This window comes from Cavia porcellus, unplaced genomic scaffold (assembly GCF_034190915.1).
Source record: "Cavia porcellus strain 051 isolate PalLab524CR breed Dunkin Hartley unplaced genomic scaffold, mCavPor4.1 scaffold_19, whole genome shotgun sequence".
NCBI lineage: Eukaryota > Metazoa > Chordata > Mammalia > Rodentia > Caviidae > Cavia > Cavia porcellus.
In genome coordinates, this window is record NW_026947502.1 from 52742858 (window position 1) to 52760954 (window position 18097).

Genomic DNA, 18097 nt, shown 5'->3' on the forward strand with positions numbered 1-18097 from the left:
TACGTAGATTATAAAGGTTAGATGACAGACACAACAAAGGAAAAATATCTCAAATTTCTGTGAAAGCTATTTTGTTTCTTTTTTTAAAGAAACTAGAGTATATTCAAGGACCTGTGGTTCACCAGTCACCAACTAATGATGCTTGTTGAGGAGATGATGGCTCTTTCGATACGTGCCCTAAAACTCATTTGTGGCCCTAGTTTTTAAGACAGCAACTATTTGCACCGTGAGAAATCACCAAACTTGAGTTTTTAAAAATAAGGTTTATCCCAGTGACTGAAGTTTGGGAGTGCAAAGTCTCCCCCACTACCACAGGCAGTTTAATACTATGGTAATTGTAAAAAACTGGAATTCTAACCAACCCTCTCCCTGCCCACTCACCCAGGAGTTAGTCAGAGATCTTACTGCATAGCAGGCAAAAGGAGAACCTGTAATGTTGATGGGCACAAAGACTTTTTGATTCACATCATGTCTTTGGCTCTCAGATCTCAAAATTCACATGTTCTTAGTGCAGTGGTCCTGAGTCTCTGCCTGCTCTGCAGACAGGTCGGAAAGCAGAGCTTACCAGTGTTTCATGGTAAGAAAGTATTCTGAATTCCATAACACCTTAAATCAACACTAGGGAGACACGGAGGGAGAGGGCAGTCACCTATATCAGTCCTTAAAATGACAAAGCAGAGGCTGGTCATATACGGCATGGCATCTGCTGCCTCTGATACAGTACTTGCTGCCTGGCTCCTCTCTCCTCCCTTTAATCCCACAAGAGCTTGCTAAAGGTCCCCTCCCCGCAGCAGTCATTGCTAGGCCGGTGCCACTGGGCATCTCCACCTCACCTGAGGAAGGAAGTTTGGCTGAGGGAAAGATGCAGCTGAGCAGACTCATTTCACTCGATGTTCATGACCACAAAACCTCAGTGGAGGCTCAAACTTTCTTACTAAGCTGCTGACTTTCCTGATGTCCAAGGTAATTGTCTGGTACCTTTTCTTCTGTCCAAGCTTCCCTGTTATTCTGCTGCTGACTGCCAAGAAAAACGAAGGTTTTAAGACCTTGCCTCACTGGCAATTTAACAGGTTAGTGAGCAGTCCTGGGTGCTGGTGAGAGAGATAGATGACCTGGGAGAGACAAAAGGCTTCCTGACAGCAACTGTGCTAACCCGAGAGCATTTACCCTACTCCCCCAGCCTAGAAGCAATCAGAGGGCAGGGGACATCCAGACCCTAAGTACAAATGATCCTCACAGCATCACCACGCTGTGGACTGCATTACAGAGAGCCGGAACGAGAAGAGAGCTTAGTGGTGATTCCTTCCCAGAAAGCACAGGATTCAGGTGTGCCCCTTCACTCTATAAACCAGTCATGGGAGGAGCGGCTCTTCTCTTCTCTTAGTTTATAAGCTTTCTAGCCCATCTTCAGCTCTCAAGTCCTTTTCTAAGAAAACATTGTGAAAAGGGGAGCAGGCAAACACTCCAATAAGATGCTCTTCTCCCTCCTCAGAATATTTTCCTGGCCCTTTTACAGACCTTTTTTCTAAAGCTACAAGGCCCAGGAGCCTCCACTGCTAATTTCTCATTGAATCTCACTTTCAAGTATTCTTCAAATGCTTTTTGACTTCTCAATCACTCCTGATTCTCTGTCATGGGCCAAAATATTCAACTTCCCTCTGGTTAATGTTACCTGGCTGCCCATGAGCACTTAAACTCAACCCAAAGTGGGATTCATGAAAGAATCAGTCCCTTCCTCAGGAAGCAGAATGTCTGAGCATTTCCTGTCCTCCAGTAACATCAGTCTAACAAGACATAAAAAGTAATTGGGAGAAGCAAACCTGGGACAAGACAGGAGCCATGCCAAATAGAAGGCTACTAGGAAACAGTAAAGACAACCTCAGCAGGAAATGGGCAAGAGATTTAAGTAGATATTTCTACACAGACATCAAAATGGTCAACAGACACGTGGAAAGATGACCAGCATCATTAGTGACTGGAGAAATTTAAATGAGAATGAGATGCCACACCAACTGGAATGGCTGTCACGGTCTAGTAGTCCCTCAAAGAGTTGCCCGGAGCACTTCCACTCTGGTACACTGGCCAAATGAAAGCATGTTCATAAACATGCATCATAGCACTGTGCAACCAGACAAAAGCAGAAACTACCACCACATGTTTATCAGCTAATGAATGGACAAACTACAGTATATTTGCAAAACAGTATGCTACTGGGTCCTAAAAGTAAAAAAATTCTATATTTGCTACAATATGGATCGGCCCTGAACCACGCTAAGTGAAAGAAGCCAGACAAAATAGGCCACTTACCCTGAGATCCCGCTCAGAGGAAACGTTTAGGATTATTTATACAGACAGGATGCTGACTGGTGCTTCAGATGTCATATTTAAACTTTCTCCCCCCCATTTTTTTTTCATTAGTACATGTCTGCAGTACACAGTGATCATCTTCCTCATGGAAAGTTGGTACATAAACATAACACACTCCTTCCCCTGCCCCTCCATTCCTTGGTATCCTCCCACTTCCTTCCTTTCATTTGGTTCATTAATAGTTTGAGGTTTTCATGTTAGAAAAATCATGTAATATTTAAACCTGTTTGTATCATTTACAGTGTACCACTGACCTCAACTGGTTTGTGAGGGCTGGTTGTAACTCGACGAGGTTGTAAATTAAGACTATTTTTCCTATAAGAAACACTGGAAATATTCATAATGCATCTGAATTCTTTCAAAGCACCTCTTTACTAATCTTTTCATAATAAAAAGGGCTGCATAATGTGCATAATTTACCAGAAACATCAACCATTTTCCTACTGTATTCAGTAAGAAATTTGTAAAATGTGCCTAGCTTACCAGAAACAATTTTATACTGTACTCACCATTCAAGTTCACATCTTTGCCTTGCAGGAAGGGAGGGTGAAATGGGAGGTGGTGGTTTTTTGGAAGGAGACCCCTTCCACAGTATCAGAATCTGGCTCTCTGATGTCCTTTCTCTCCTTGGGAGAAGCTGTAGCCCATTGGACCTGCTGCTGGTCACTAGGTCTCAATCTTTTCAGAACTAAAAACTGGTCTAGGGGCTGGGATTTAGCTCAGTGGCATAAGCACCTGCCTTGCAAGCAAGCAGTCGTGAGTTTGATCCCCAGTACCGATAAATTTAAAAAAAAAAATAAAAACTGGTCTAGTGTTGCCTGTTTCTGTCTTTAACACTGTCCTGTACTAAGACATGGCATTGGCATTAAGCTGGTGAATGCAACAATAGGTATTTCTCTGCTTGGTGGATCTTCTCTACGAATGTTTGTAGCTGTCAATTTTTTCAGGATTTCCTTTATTTCAGAGAACTTCGCTGCACTGATTGTTGGCACTCCCCCTCCTCTTCAGAAAGCTCCTCAGCTACTCTTCTCTGTTGTTCAGTCAGAAGTTGCTGAAGCTCCTCTGTAGACAGCCCTTGAGTGTTCCTCCTCCAGTTCCTCAGCATCAGCACTGTCTACCTGCCACCCCATGGACTCTGCTGCAGTGACAGTGTCACCAACCACAAGGTCAACTGAAGGCACAGGTTTTCTATACAGCCTTCAGTCTCTCCTGTATAACTAGGCCACATTTTTTCCAGGCAGGTCTCAGTGTCCTCAGACACACTGGCCCAGGATTTCTCGATTAACCCATACAGGAAAGGATGCTCTAATGTTCCTTTCAGAGCCGTTTAAGGGTTAAATCTGTGTCTGTGACTTATGGAAGCACTTCAGGAACAGTTCCTTGGTTCATAGCTTCAAATCAGCTATAACTTGCTGGTCCCTAGGTGGCAGTAAGAATCCCATCAGGTAGGAGGAATTTAAGAGCCATGGGAATTCTTTTTTTTTTTTTTTTTTTTGTCTTTTTCATTTTTATCGGTACCGGGGATCGAACTCACGACCGCCTGCTTGCAAGGCAGGTGCTTATGCCGCTGAGCTAAATCCCCAGCCCTGCCATGGGAATTCTTGAGCTAGTTCTTGCAAATCTCATGGGTGAGCAGGAGCACTGCCCACTATACAGACAGGCCTGAGGGATAAACCTTTGTCCTCTAGACATTTCTCAACAGCAGGACAGAAAGCCTCCCTGGTCTACTCAAGAAAAAGTGCTCATTGGATATCCAGGCTTTTGCGCTAGATCTCCACGTGGCCCCTTCCTTACTCCCATGACTTTGCTTTTCTGTGCACTCCCTAGTCTCACAGTGATGAACCCAGCAAGGCTTCACCTTGAGCTCACTGAACATCTTTCCAATCTGCTTTTATTATCTCTTCTGTGACCCTTTCAAATAATTAACCTGTGTGGCTTTTCATTTCCTCTCCTTCAATGCTCCATGGATTGTGTCTGGGGTAGCTGGGAGGTTTTACAGGCATTTTTGCTATCTTTTTATGTTACTATTTTTGTTACTCTGTGACTGTTTTTGTTGTACTGTGCAGAGGCTTACAAGTGCTTTGTAAAACACTGTTGCTACCATGGAGACCTCTTTATTGTCTGCTTTTCAGTGATGCACCCTGCCTGTGGCAAGCAGTAAGCCTTTGCTTCTATCCCGAAAGGAACCATCTGTTAATTTGGGAGGGCAGAGTGCAGTGTACCTGGCCATCGCTCACTTCACCATTCACCAGGAAGGGATCGCAGTGTTATCAATGACACAAAGGTTATCTGGATAGTGGCATACAAAAAACCAGTTAGCAACAGCTATGCCTCTCTGCCATGCAAAAGTAAACCAGCAACACCACTGCGGCTTGCTGCTGCCCGCTTACCCTGACGTGGCCGTTTTCTCTGCCTTTGCAGCCAACTGATTATGGACTGAAATCTCTGTGAACTGCGAACTAAAAAACAAACCTTTCTTTCTTTAACTACATAACAGTTTACCTGGGGCTTCACTGAGGCAGTGTATTTATGTGTAATCCTGAGCATCACTCAGACAGGCATCCTTCCAACCAGATGAATTTTGTTTGTGGCAGATACATTCACATATCAGATTATATTCATTATTATTTTTGCACTTTCCTATTTAGAATTTGCCACTGATGTTTGTTTCTAGTGCAATCTAAAAAATTTTGTGTTTGTGAGAAATATTGTAATTAGATGTAATTTCTATACTTCTCCAGAACTCAGTGATACGATTTTATGATGTAAAACACATGCATTTGAAACACAGACTGAATAGGAAGTACAAAAAACTTGCAAATGAAAAATTGAAAAAAGGAGAAATGTTAGCATATCAGAGAAGGAAAGTCTGCTACGAAACAGATCAAAAAAGGACTTGTCCTTACTGTCAACTATCATGAAACAGAAATGACAGAACTTGAGAAGACATGAAACAGAAAATTCTAAAAGCAGTTCAAGAGTCATACTATTTCTCTAGGTGGTGCTGACAGAGTTGGCTACCATCTAACAAGGTGGCCCATAATGAAAACGCAAGGAAAATATTTATGAACCTTCTGGACCAAACAGTATGGCATTCATCTGGTATTTATTCAGAACAAGGGGGTTCAAAGTCATCTACAATTTAGGTCTAATAGACCAAACAATGGAAACACATGGGATAGTGAAACACCAACAAGGACCACTATCACTGACAACTTATTCATTATGCCTAGTGGGTATTTTACTGAAATTGCACCACCCACAGAGAGGAAAAGGGTCAATACAACAGTATAAAGTGTGTTGTTCAAAGAAATAATGCAAAAAAAAAAATTAGAAAGATACTAGCTACTACTTTCAAGATTGTAATGTTGTTTTGCATTAAATGTTTTAAGATCTACTATGCACAGAATATTCAATAGATTGGATAAAATTTTCAACTATCTATTACCTTATAAAATTAATGAGCACATGCAATTTTTGATCACTCTGTATTGAAATAAGTGGACTTGGCAGTGATTAACTTGTGGGTGTCAGGTATTTTGTCCCAGCCATCAGAAAATAACCAAGACGAGACCCTAGTGGTAATGCGCAGTGACTTTAAATTCAGCTTTAAATTCATTCAATGCTCTCATTCACATAAAAACTTTGAGTATATCTACCCCTAAGACCACTTTGGCTTTATGGTTTCTTGAATCACAAATTCTACAGATATAGACATATGACATTTTACCAGCTAAGAAAAGAATAAGAAAAGCAAGAGGCCAGCAAAAAGAAGTGTTAACACATTGTTAATCAAACCAGTAACAAAAATAGAGGAAATTTGAAATTATAAATCAGGAGCCCCGAGACTTAATCTTGTTCTTAAATACCTGACAGGAAAATGAAAATGCACATTGCCTAACTTTTGTGTGGTTTCACAGCTTCTACTTCCCATCTCTCACTGCTATGGGACCCAGTTCACACAGATGCTGACCTCTCCAGGGGATGTATGACAGTGCTGCTCTCTGTATTTCTGTATTTCCTGCACTGACAGAGCTTCTCCGAGAATAAGGTATTGGGGTGCCCTAGGAATAGTTTAGTACTCAAGAACAGTTGAGAGGTATGAGGGAGTTCACGCCCACAGCAACACACCCCTAAAGTGAATAAATTTCAAAGGATAAGACATTACTCACACTTTCATCCAATGAGTCCCAAGATTATTTCACGAGACTCTCTAGAATGTCTAACAGGGTTAATCTCCAGACATTTAGAGTGATAATCAACTTTAAAATGCATCCTCTTAGTTTTTTTATTCTTTCATTTTACCATCCAGTCTCTTGCTAGGGTTCCTAGGGATCTCTACACAAATAACCTACACATAAACCTTGTCTTAGGCTCTGCTTTAAGGAAACCTGTACTAACACTGCCTTCTTAATAGTGCGCCTCTGACTCAGTTGAAGGATATATTAAAAATGACAAGTCTGCCCTGACTCTGCTTCTCCATCAATTCAGACTTAGTATTTGGGATCAGTAACTTAGAGGAGACAGAAAGGTAAAACACAAGCACAGCAAATTACAGTTGGCAAAGCAAGTATATGAGACAGTATTTCGTATGTATTCACTTTATACCTACAGAACCTTTTCAAAGTGATATACTATTCCTCACAGCTAATTTCTGAGGACAGAAGCAATTACCTCCAATTTACAGATAAATCTGAGCATTTGCTTGACACCGATTAGGAGGTGGTGGAGCTGTGTTTGAACCAGAGCCCATGCTTCTAACCATTATCCTACGCAGCCTAAGGAGGTTCCTGAATTCTATCAGGCTATGACACACAACTTTAAGGGAATAAGCAAACCATAAGCACAGGGTACTAAGAACAGTTTTTAAAAATTATTGTTAAGAGAGGCACAGCTGAAAAGAAGGGCATTAAGGCTAAGGCAGAGATGTCAACTGTGCAGGTGCACACTACATGGGTATCTCTTGGCTCTCGCTCATCAACTGGCAGTTACGGCGCTGATGTCTTTAGCACACGAGGGTGATTCAATGGGCAACTTGGTCTGCATTAAAGCTCTTCACTGTTAAGTAACACAAACACTGAGTAAATTTAAATTAATAAATATAATGGCTACCATGAAAACATACTTATATACAAGTAATTCAGTTTTTATTTTGTTTACATATATTGCAAAGTGAGTTTTTTAACATTTAAAACTTCTGTACACGTAACACATTTCTCAGCATGAATAAGACAAATGAATTTCATTTCTAGACAGGAAGACAAACATTTTAGGGAAAGGGAAGTTAATTGCTGGTATCTGTGGTATCAGTCTAAAGGACAATGAGTTCAGAAGTATTAAGGATGCATGTGCACTTGTGTGGTGTGCCTCTGTGTGTGTGTATTTGTTCAGGTAAATGCCAATCAGACTCTACATATATGCAGTTACAGATAACACAAGCGTAAGAGAACATTTAAATGTTGATTATTCATGTCACACAAAAGAAGACTGATATAAACCAACTATACAGAACAAAAAGATGATTACCAGTTTATCATGAGCTTTATGTATCTACTAAAGTATGGCAATGCAGTAAATAACAAATCCTAAACTTTCTGTGTCTGAACTGGCTACAACACAGCTCTAACCCAAACCCTAAACCTAGGGCCCTGCAAGCATGGGAGGGTCACTCAGAAAAGACCTATTTCTCAGGAATCCTTGTCAACAGGACCTGTCCAGTCTCCTGGACTCAGGATAAAAGCCTATTGTGATTTAAAAATAACAACTCCTACCAAACAAAACCCAAGTTAACAGTTTCCAAAGATCAAGGGAAAAGTATGATAAACATTAAATGCAATGGTTTTCTTTGCATGCAATGCATGCCTTTTTAAGATCACCGAGAAAATTTTTGTAGAACAAAGTTTATACTCTGCATGAATGCAAATTAATATATATAAACTATGAATTTTCTCATACAAAAGCACAGTGTTAATTTATAAAATGACATCCAAGTGGATGATGTTATTTGCGTGTCCCCTTGCTTAGATTTTAAATGCAGTGAAAAATTAATAATTTCTTTAAAAATACAGAAAAGGCAAATTAAAACACACACACACACACACACACACACACACACACACAACTTGGCCTTTTAGCTAGTGACATTTCACCTGGTAGGAGGGAAATTTACAGTGACAACTGCAACAGGCCCTTTTGGTCCTGCAGCTGTGACTACTGTACTGTCATTCTGAAAACAAGCTCTTGTTTACCTACACTTAATCAACAGCTCAGGATGTTTTTGTATCATTTTTTAGGTTTAAGTGACTAGACTCTTTTTAAAGATTTGTGCCTTAGTTTAAATATACCTAAGCATTTTTGATTAGGCTTAATTTCCTATCTTTTTTAAAATTTCTACTAAAGGGGCCCAAAAACTACAAACACAAGGTTAAATGATCCCATTCTTTGCTGCAATTTTCCAAAGAAAAACAAAAGCCACTATATTGTTTTTGAATTGCAATTTTATATATGGTTTGTATAAAAAGAAAAAGTTATCTGACAAGTGATTTTATAAGCATGTACTAAGAGAATTTTCTGTGAATTGCAAAGGAAGATCTTTATTACTTTGTGATGGAATCCACAAGAATGCATGAATGCAGAGTGCCCCTGTGACTTTGGAAGCTGAAATCAAAAGTAGCTTTCACCACAGACCCTACTCAGCATGTCTGGTAAAACACAGGCACATTTTTCAAACGTAAAGCTGTTAATACCAAACAGAGGATACACACAAGTTTTGGTTCAAATCTTACACATTAAAAATCTATTTGGGGAATTTTTTTCACTACAAAGATTGAAAACAATGCACAATATAAAAATGTAAATTAATGTACTCTTAACAGAAACTGAAATGTAGAGATTCCTCACAGGTGAACTAGTAGCTTTCTTAAATGTCTTTCTTTTCTATACTAAATATATATATATTTAACTAATATACTAAATATATATATATTTAACTAATGGAGCCATAGTAAAATATTACTACCCTGTAAACTAATACATCTTATGATGTAAAAAATATTGCACAGTTCAGTACTCCAAAACTAAGCTCTAAGTTTCTCAAGTGGTTAAACTCTCAGCAGAAAATACAGTATTACAAGAACTAGTTATTTTATAGTATGGCCATTTAAAAAGTCATAATGTAGGAATACCATTCAATAGATGTTGTATTACTGTAAACACTTTAAGGAATGCCTACTATAAAATATTACAGTAGACAACCGGAAAGATGCCTGCCACAACTTATTTAAAGAGTAGGGACAGAAAGCCATGTGACTATTTTGCAACAGGATTAGGAATATATTCACTTTTGCAGATAACCAAAACTAGAAGCAATTCTATTTCTAAGCAGTTGTGTAGACAGACAATCAAGAAATTCAGTAGACATTTCATACACTGTCAATTTTTTAAAAATTACATGTTTGTGAGAAGTTCAAAATATACTGTTTAACAATGGAGAAATAAATGACTACCATGTTCAAATTTAAAAGCCAATAGCAACCTCAAAATAGATGAACATGGCAAAATCTATCTTCAACAGTACTCTTAAGTTATGTAGAGCTCCCAAACTTCTAATATGGCATATGCCAACCACTTGTTTGCTTAACAGTAACTTCCACCATCATTTTCAAAGAACATGTTAATATGCGTTAAGTAAACACTAAAAGTTCGGTTTAGCCTTAATTTTAAGGCTTTACAAGTCTATGCTGACGTCTTCCTGAGCCACTTAGTATACACACAGATCTGGAAACTTCATCTCATAGACTGGGACGGACTGGTACTGAGTATGCCCAGAAGTAATGGTCAGTGTTCCTGATGGACTGGGAGGAGGACTGTAAAGAAGAAATGAACAGTTGACAGGCATATTTCACAGAGTATTTTATCTATTATGTGCAGAGTACGATCCCCTAACTGCATGGGATGTAATAAAGGTGCTCACCAGCTAGAAGGCTGTATGGGGAACATCAGCAGTACCATGATATTTTAAGTCTAAAACAGGTAGTATCCTTTGTATTACACAATTTTTCATAATAAAGTGTGTATTCTTGCTTCATAAGCAAAATATCTTTTGCACATATGTGTGTTGTCCTTTGCAATAACAATATAGTATTTCATTATATGCTTCTGTAATTTATTCCACTGGACAGATGCGGATTCGTTAAAAAAGCTCACTTACGCTGACTCAACAATATTCAAATCTTTTATATCATTACCAAAGTTTTGTTTTTTTGTGGTTGTGTTTTAATGATCTTATGAAACAAATTTTAAAATTCGCACTTCATTACAATAATGGAATGCAAGAAACAACAGCAACAAGCAGCCAAGCCCATTTTTCTCTACTCAGACCTATCCATCTCCCCTTTGTACCCTCTGACACGCATGTGCTGATTTAGGGACCCTGTTACAAATTCCAGCAACCTGGTCAGCTGGGATCTTGCTTCGTCTCACCATATTTATGTTACTGCTTCTTCACATTTATTTTTTTCCCTGCACTCAGGTCACGGTGAATGACGAAACAATGGAGACTGAAGTTTAATACTATTTGTTTGGTTTCTTTTTTGGAGAGTATCACTCCTTCCTTCTGGTGAGGGTAAGGTTAACTAACAAGACAAACTGTACCAGACAGGACTGAGAACTCTAAAGGCCCAATATGTGCAATAGTTTAGTTTTTCTGTATCATGTAAGTGATCCCAGAACTACTACTTCTTAAGTGACCTTGGATAAATTAACTAATTTCTGTGAGTCTGTTTTCACAGTGGTAAAAATGAGAATAATCACTATTTTAGGTGTATTACAACTATTAAATGAAATAATACACTTAGCAGAGGGTCTGGAATATTATTAAGTAGTCAATAAATGTTAACCTACTACTAGTGTGTGTTTAAAATGCTAAGAAACCATAGTTGTAATACAAGGAAACGAAAATTAGCTACGATACTTATTCTAAAATATTAAATTCATGTAATTACTGTATCAGAGAGACTAAATGTAATGGTGATCCTCAGTAACACTCTTTGTAAGATCACAGCCACAGATTTAAACTCCAACTTTGCCACTCACTAAGTCATCTTACTGCTCTAAACCTTTGTGTCTTCACTCAGAAAAAGCAAAGGAGCCCATTCAGCGCTCTCAGGAGAGTTAGATATACGGCATGCAGCATAAGAACCAAGTACACAAAGGATATGTGAATCACAACTAAGCGACATCAAAGAAGCAAATGTCCTCAATTCAGTAATTTTCTCTGGAAATTGACTCTACAGACTATTGCACATTTTAGACAAAATCTCTGTTCTGAAATTCTGTAAATGTGTGATTCTCTATTTAGCAGGGGTGGAAGGAATGGTGGAGAAGTACTTAGAATAAGATGTGATGCTGATAAAAATGTGCTTTAGATAGAAAAACAAAAAACAAGCTAAAATTTAAAAAAAAAAAAAAACCCTCAGGTGGACTAGACTATCTGATGGTGAACCTTTTAGCAAAAAATATCCAAAATGCAACCCCAAACCCACTTATTAATCACCAAGGCCGACACTGCAATTGAACCTGAACACTGAGATTTTAGTTTAGGAGAAAACTCATACACTAACATTTTTTGCCTTAAAAGAAAAATATGCGTGCCTCAGCTTTACCACCACTAGACTATTTAGCAGTCTCTTTCATTTATAGGAGACAGGGGTTGAAGCAAAACAGACTTGATTAATCAAGTTAAAAATATAAAAGATATAGTTGATGTAGAAAACAATTTCTGAAACACAGCCATGTGTAGCTCTTCTCTTGGACCACTTTATACTCAGTGTCAGACCAGGGAGTTCTTTCTTTGCAGAAGCCCTATAGCACCATCATGAATAAATAAATGATCTAAAAGAAGAAGTTAGAAAAGCTAAAAGACAACTGGACAAGAAATGGTATTAGACTTTATCTGGCAAACAGATTAAGACAAAAGGTCAACTATATAATCTTGTTTATTCTCAGAGAAAAGGACAATTACTTAGATAATCATCCAGAAACTGACATTGGTCTAGTTGTTTCTATTTTGTGTTTGTGCTACTGCTACTATAGTAAGAAAAAACTCCTTACCGTATAGTGAGTTCTAATATTTGAGCAAGTCTATCATGAAGCAAATTTGCCTACAAAAAAGAAAACAAGTGTTAAGAAAGGCTTTATTATTTTCCAAACAAAAATACAAATGTAATTGAAAGGACAAAACATAGCTATAACTAGTAAGCTAACAGTACAGAATGGTTTGGGCTGAGCTATCTTATCCACTGGAACTCAATATAAAGTTTCTCCCTTTATTTCCTTTCCTGATCTCACTGCTGAAAACAAACTGACAAACATACAAAACACAGCACAGCCATTGAAAACTATTATTTTAAAAAGTATGAATCTAGTTTGGAATGTATCATTTCCATCAGCTTACATCAGATAAAAAACATTAGGTTTCACAGTTTTGCCTCCAGAGTTCTCTATTAGCTTGCCTAAAGTTTGGAAGTTACCAATCACCACAAAAGAGTTTCCACACACTACCCCAATCCTATCGTGATCTGTTCACTTACTTTAGATTCACACTGTGCTGCTATTTCTTCAAAAGGTGCTTTCTGGAATTTCTCTATTACAAGACGTCTCTTTTCCTTTTCTTGTTCTTCCATTACATTGGTATCTACATAGGTATTTATATAGGCCCGTTAAAAGGAATGCAGAATTTCATAAAATCCTACCAATGACCCTAAGCCAAAATTAAGGGCAATTTAAAAGGCTACTTTTATAAGAAAAAAAAAAGGCATAATAACATTCTTACAGTGTTACATTTAAATTAGAAAGCACAGACTTATTTAAAAAACACTTTTTTAAGATAAAGCGACACAGCAAAAGGTCTTTATTCCTAGAGTACCTGTGTCTCAGCAAAAAAAGAAACAGTAACTTTCTACAAGTCAAACAACTTTAAGGTCTTTCCTGGGGAATGATCTTTTATTTTATAACCATAACTTCACACATACAAAATACTAAGTATTTGCTCAACTGAACCCTGACATTGAATGGAGTCACTGAAATACAAACAGGTTATCTGGACCCACACTGTTTGAGTCTTAGCACAACCTGGGAAGGGATTTTATCTTTAGTTGATGTGTAGCCTGGCTAAGGTTTTGAGATAGTAAAATAACAAGTATCCTTTTTGATACCGCTGATCTAAGTATTTTCTTGCTTAAGAATACAGAAAAGAATTTGAAAAGTTCAAGTAACTATTTATACAAATGATATATTTATATAAAAAACAAAGTGTTTTAACTTTTTTGCCATGCTGCCTGTCTTCTGGCATCTAAGAGTATTCAGTATAAAAGTGAGTTAATATTGGCAGAGCTAACAAGTGTACAGTATCTCACCAATTGCTTTCTTCAACGCTTCAAAGGTGATTTCTTCAGTGTTACTAACCTAGGGAGAAGTGATTTGAAGTAAAACAGAATTAAGAAAGGTCAATATAAATAAAGCCTTTCCCTAAGACATCTAAGAATTCTGGTTTTGTTGGTTTTGGTTGTGATTTGTGAATACACCCCTAACATCAAATGCTCTTCACTAGGTCACAGTAGTGGCCATCTCAGTGGTTCCCCAAGCCAGGCGCACATCCAACCGGCAGAAACAGTCAGCATTGCCTCAACAGCTCAGCCACTCTCAGTTACAGAACTGTCCCCAGTCACAGGCTGCACAAGACCTCAGCTTCTAAGTGAGTAGTGCTTTCAAACAGTCAAGGTTGAGACTGCACATAAATAGCATTGCAGCTTACATGGCAAATAAAAATTAAGTAGCCTACATACTTAAGCTGTAGTTTTGATGCTGCTGTACATAGTCTACAAACCAAAAGTAAAACAATCTATGATTTTAAATGGTTTAAAAGAACCACTACTTTAAAGATGTTCAGTGAAACAGTTTATCACCATCTTAAAATAAATGTACTCTGGATCTTTTATGGTCAACTGCCAACCTTTTATTTTCTGAAAACACTAACTTGGGTTCTCAAACACCTCTTACTTTGAGATATTTACAGTATGAAATCTCTGCTTTAGCAAACAATTATGGTACTTTATGTGGAAGCAGTGCTTCCTTAAGAAGGAATAACATCTCCAGTTACTACAGTATCTCTGAGTAAGAATTAAGAAATGATGCATTAAAGTACTTGCCTGGGCCTCTGGTCATCCCTAATGTTAGCTCATGAGCTTCTTTTGCTAAGACTAAGACGGAAAGACTAAACCAAAAGACTCCACATGCTCTGCACCTTAGCTTCTCTGTAACACAAAGGCTTTAAGCTGGGTATCAAGCAGCAAGAGTTCCACTACCTCAGTTTTTCTACTGAGGGCTCACATTTCTAGTTGAAGTCAGATTAAACTTGGGAATCTTCAGTTGCTTTGTTCTAGATATCTGGAGTAGATATACAACATTAGGCTCTGGCTGGTTAATTATTCGCACCTAAAAACAATCTAGTAGTTTAATGAAAAACAGCTCCTTATTGTTCTATGTTTGGCTAAGAGTTTCAGACTTTTAAGATAAGACAACTACAGTGCAGGAGAAGGAAGAGGGGAGAAGGGGGAGAAGTCAAAAGGCCACATCCTTGTCACAGTCATACTTTCTTCTTAAAACTTAAGTATTCACCAATAACAGATCAATCAGTGATGTCAATTTCTCTTGTCTTTGCTATGAAATTATTTAGCTTTATCTAGAACAGTGATGGCAAACTTTTTCAAAGGCATGCACCCAAACCACAACCTAAAACCCACTTATTTATCATAAAGTGCCAACACTGCAATTAAACCTGAATATTGTGGTTTAAGTTTAGAAAAACAACTCATACATTAACATTTTTATCTTAAAAGAAAACACGCATGCCAGAGGTTCATCATCACTGGTCTAGAAGGTAGTTTTGTTTTGTCTTCTGATATTGAACATACATTTGTAGCACACAAGAGTAGATTCCACAACAGTGAATGAATTTGAAACTCAAATGTGCTCAAATAAATAGGGTACTAACTTACACTTTTCAGAAGTTCAGTGAAAGACATACCTAATCGAGGACTTAAGATTTCTGTAACATTAAATGTATTAATGGACTTTTAATGTAAAGTTCATGACAAGAACCTTCTACACTTCCTTCTACACTGTTTTCATGCTAATTTTTCTAGTTCATTTTATCAAAATAGATTGCTTCTCTGAAATAGTTTCTGTGATAGATAATATATTTTGAAAGAGTTAAAAACATGAAAAGAAGAATGGAAGTTGGGCATGGTGGCATACATCTATCATCTCAGCACTTGGGAGGCTGAGGCAAGAGAATGGCTAGGAGTTCAAGGCCAGCCTCCTAGACAATATGGAGACTGTCACACACACACACACACACACACACACACACACACACACACACACACACACACAGAGGAAAAGGAAAAAGAAAAGGAAAAGGAAAAGGAAAAGGAAAAGGAAAAGGAAAAGGAAAAGGAAAAGGAAAAGGAAAAATACCAGTCAATAAAATACACTGCACTCCTAACAAAACTCATTCCACAAAGCAAGGCTTTGAATAAATTTCTTCCTTCAAAAGGTAACAGTAGCAAATTCATTATCATATATCATGTAAGATACTCTCCTTACTAGTAAAGAGTTATGTAATTAAAATGGCTTCAAAGAAAGAGATGAGTTTAAGGAATATTCTTTATCTCAAGCTTAAATATGTAAGAATCTTTAAAGTGACCTTAATGCCCTAAGTTTCTTACACGAACTGTCTTCAACTACTCTTGATGTTCTACTAACAACTCCTTTTTGGGGTAGGGAGATCTGGAATCAAACTCAGGACCTCTCAATTGCCAGATAGGCGCTGGACTGCTGAGCTATATCCCTGGCCCCAATAATTTATTAATATAAGTGATTAATTGTATACAATGGAAAGTTGAATAAAACCACCAAATGGGGCTCATTTGATTGGCTGGCATTTCAGGGTTCAAAACAATGGCTATCAGAAATTATCTATCAAAAAATCCTCTGTTGACGTGCATGAAATAAGTCCTATAGATTACTGCTTTTTTTCCCTTGTAACTTAAGAGGGTCCTTCTTGTGCTCTACTGCAACAGGGAGAGAGCATTAACCCTAAGAAGCCACAGTCCTGAAAGGATGCATAGTTCACTGATACACTACCCAAAATACTTTCCCTTCTAGGTAAAGATTTGAAGTTTCCTAAAAGTAGTGAGTAGCTGGATTCATGTGACAGTGTGTAACTCCACTGATTCCAGCAACTTATATTTCATAAATTAAAAAAAAGAACCTAGACAGCCCAATCCTTCTTTAATTCTATCTTACTGATTCTTTTATTGTAATGAATTACAGTGCAAAATGTAATACAACATGTGTTAATCTGATGAGTCTTTACAGATAGCTAGAATGAAATTAGAAAAATTATAAGTAAACAGGTACACGAGAATATTTCCACCAATAATGTAACTGTTTAGGGGATAATTTAAAGTTGTGGTTTCTGTCATTTGGTGGGAAATCAAAAATTTATCTTAAACAATGTCTACTCAAGATAGTACTCCACCATAAACCCAGAGCAACTTACCACATCATCAGAAGAAACGTTGTTGGGTAAAATATCCACCTGAATTGATACAGTGTCCACAATACTTTTCCTCCTAGAAAGGCGATCTTCATCTAAAATACAAAAATTTTCCCATTTTTTGTTAGAAATGTTATACCTATAAACTGTACTTCCATGAGATTTCCAAAAATTTCAGAAAATTATGACATTTGCCTTTTTTATCTTTCGAAATATACAAGCATATTAAGCCACATACTCTTGGATTTTTAAAAAAGTATTAAGAAATAATATTTTAAATACTTACGGAATACAATGTGTTATTTTAACAAATGTACACTTTGTGGAATGAACAGATTGGATTAACATACCTATAACTTCAAGTGTTTATCATATTTGAGGTGACAGTATTCATGCTGTTTTTTTACTTATGCTGAAATAGTAATTATTACTATGGCCAGCAAGCTATGCAATACAATAGAACACCACAACTTCAGCCTATCTAGCTGAAACTCTTATACAAGTCGGCTGACGTTCCTCCTTTTCCTGTCCACTCCTGCTCTTCCCCCAGCCTCTGCTAATCACCATTCCACCTTTTCCTTCTGTTATGGCTTGTGTCTAGACGTCCCCTCAAAGCCTCACGCAGTCCTAGGTGAGGCTTTTTCAGAAGTGGTTAAATCTATAGTGTGAGATGCTGGGGTTAAAAGTCTGTGATTAAAAAATCAGACCACTGACTGGTTTGGCACCACCCTGATCATGGTAGTCTGGATAAAATAAAAGGGACAGAAAGGGCTTGTCTTCCCTTTGTTCCCTTGTTGCTTTTGTTATCTTGTGAACACCACAAGCTGTTTCTCCTTTGTGACACCTGTTTGCCACACCACCCCACTTTGGAGCCAGCCGAATACAGACTGACACTTCTACAAACTGTGAATCAAAATAAATCTTTCCTCTTTTTAAATTTTGGATATCAGGTATTTTGACTCAGCAATGGGAAAAGTAACTGAGATACTATCGATAGTATCAGTGTTTTTAGTGAGATCATATGGTATTTGTCTTTCCAGCTTATGACACTTCAACATCTTGTCCTACGGTTTCTCTCAATGTGCCACAAATGCCACAATTTCCTGGATT

The 18097-nt window shown here is 37.7% G+C and overlaps 1 protein-coding gene across 3 annotated transcripts in view; it reads right to left on the reverse strand.

Annotated features, from left to right (window-relative positions):
• Nucleotides 1-18097, reverse strand: part of Efr3a (EFR3 homolog A) — a 114789-nt gene that overhangs the window by 5387 nt on the left and 91305 nt on the right. For 2 of the 3 annotated variants that reach the window (XM_003467373.5, XM_023564043.2), the window contains exons 19-23: nt 16991-17082; nt 13782-13830; nt 12957-13060; nt 12478-12527; nt 8847-10232 (exon numbers count right to left, since the gene is read on the reverse strand). In XM_003467373.5, coding sequence (XP_003467421.3) covers nt 10127-10232; nt 12478-12527; nt 12957-13060; nt 13782-13830; nt 16991-17082 — 401 coding nt within the window. In that variant the 3' untranslated portion in view covers nt 8847-10126. Of the gene's footprint in view, nt 1-833; nt 1019-8846; nt 10233-12477; nt 12528-12956; nt 13061-13781; nt 13831-16990; nt 17083-18097 lie in introns of those variants that run through there. The other variant, XR_010041199.1, reaches the window with a different exon arrangement.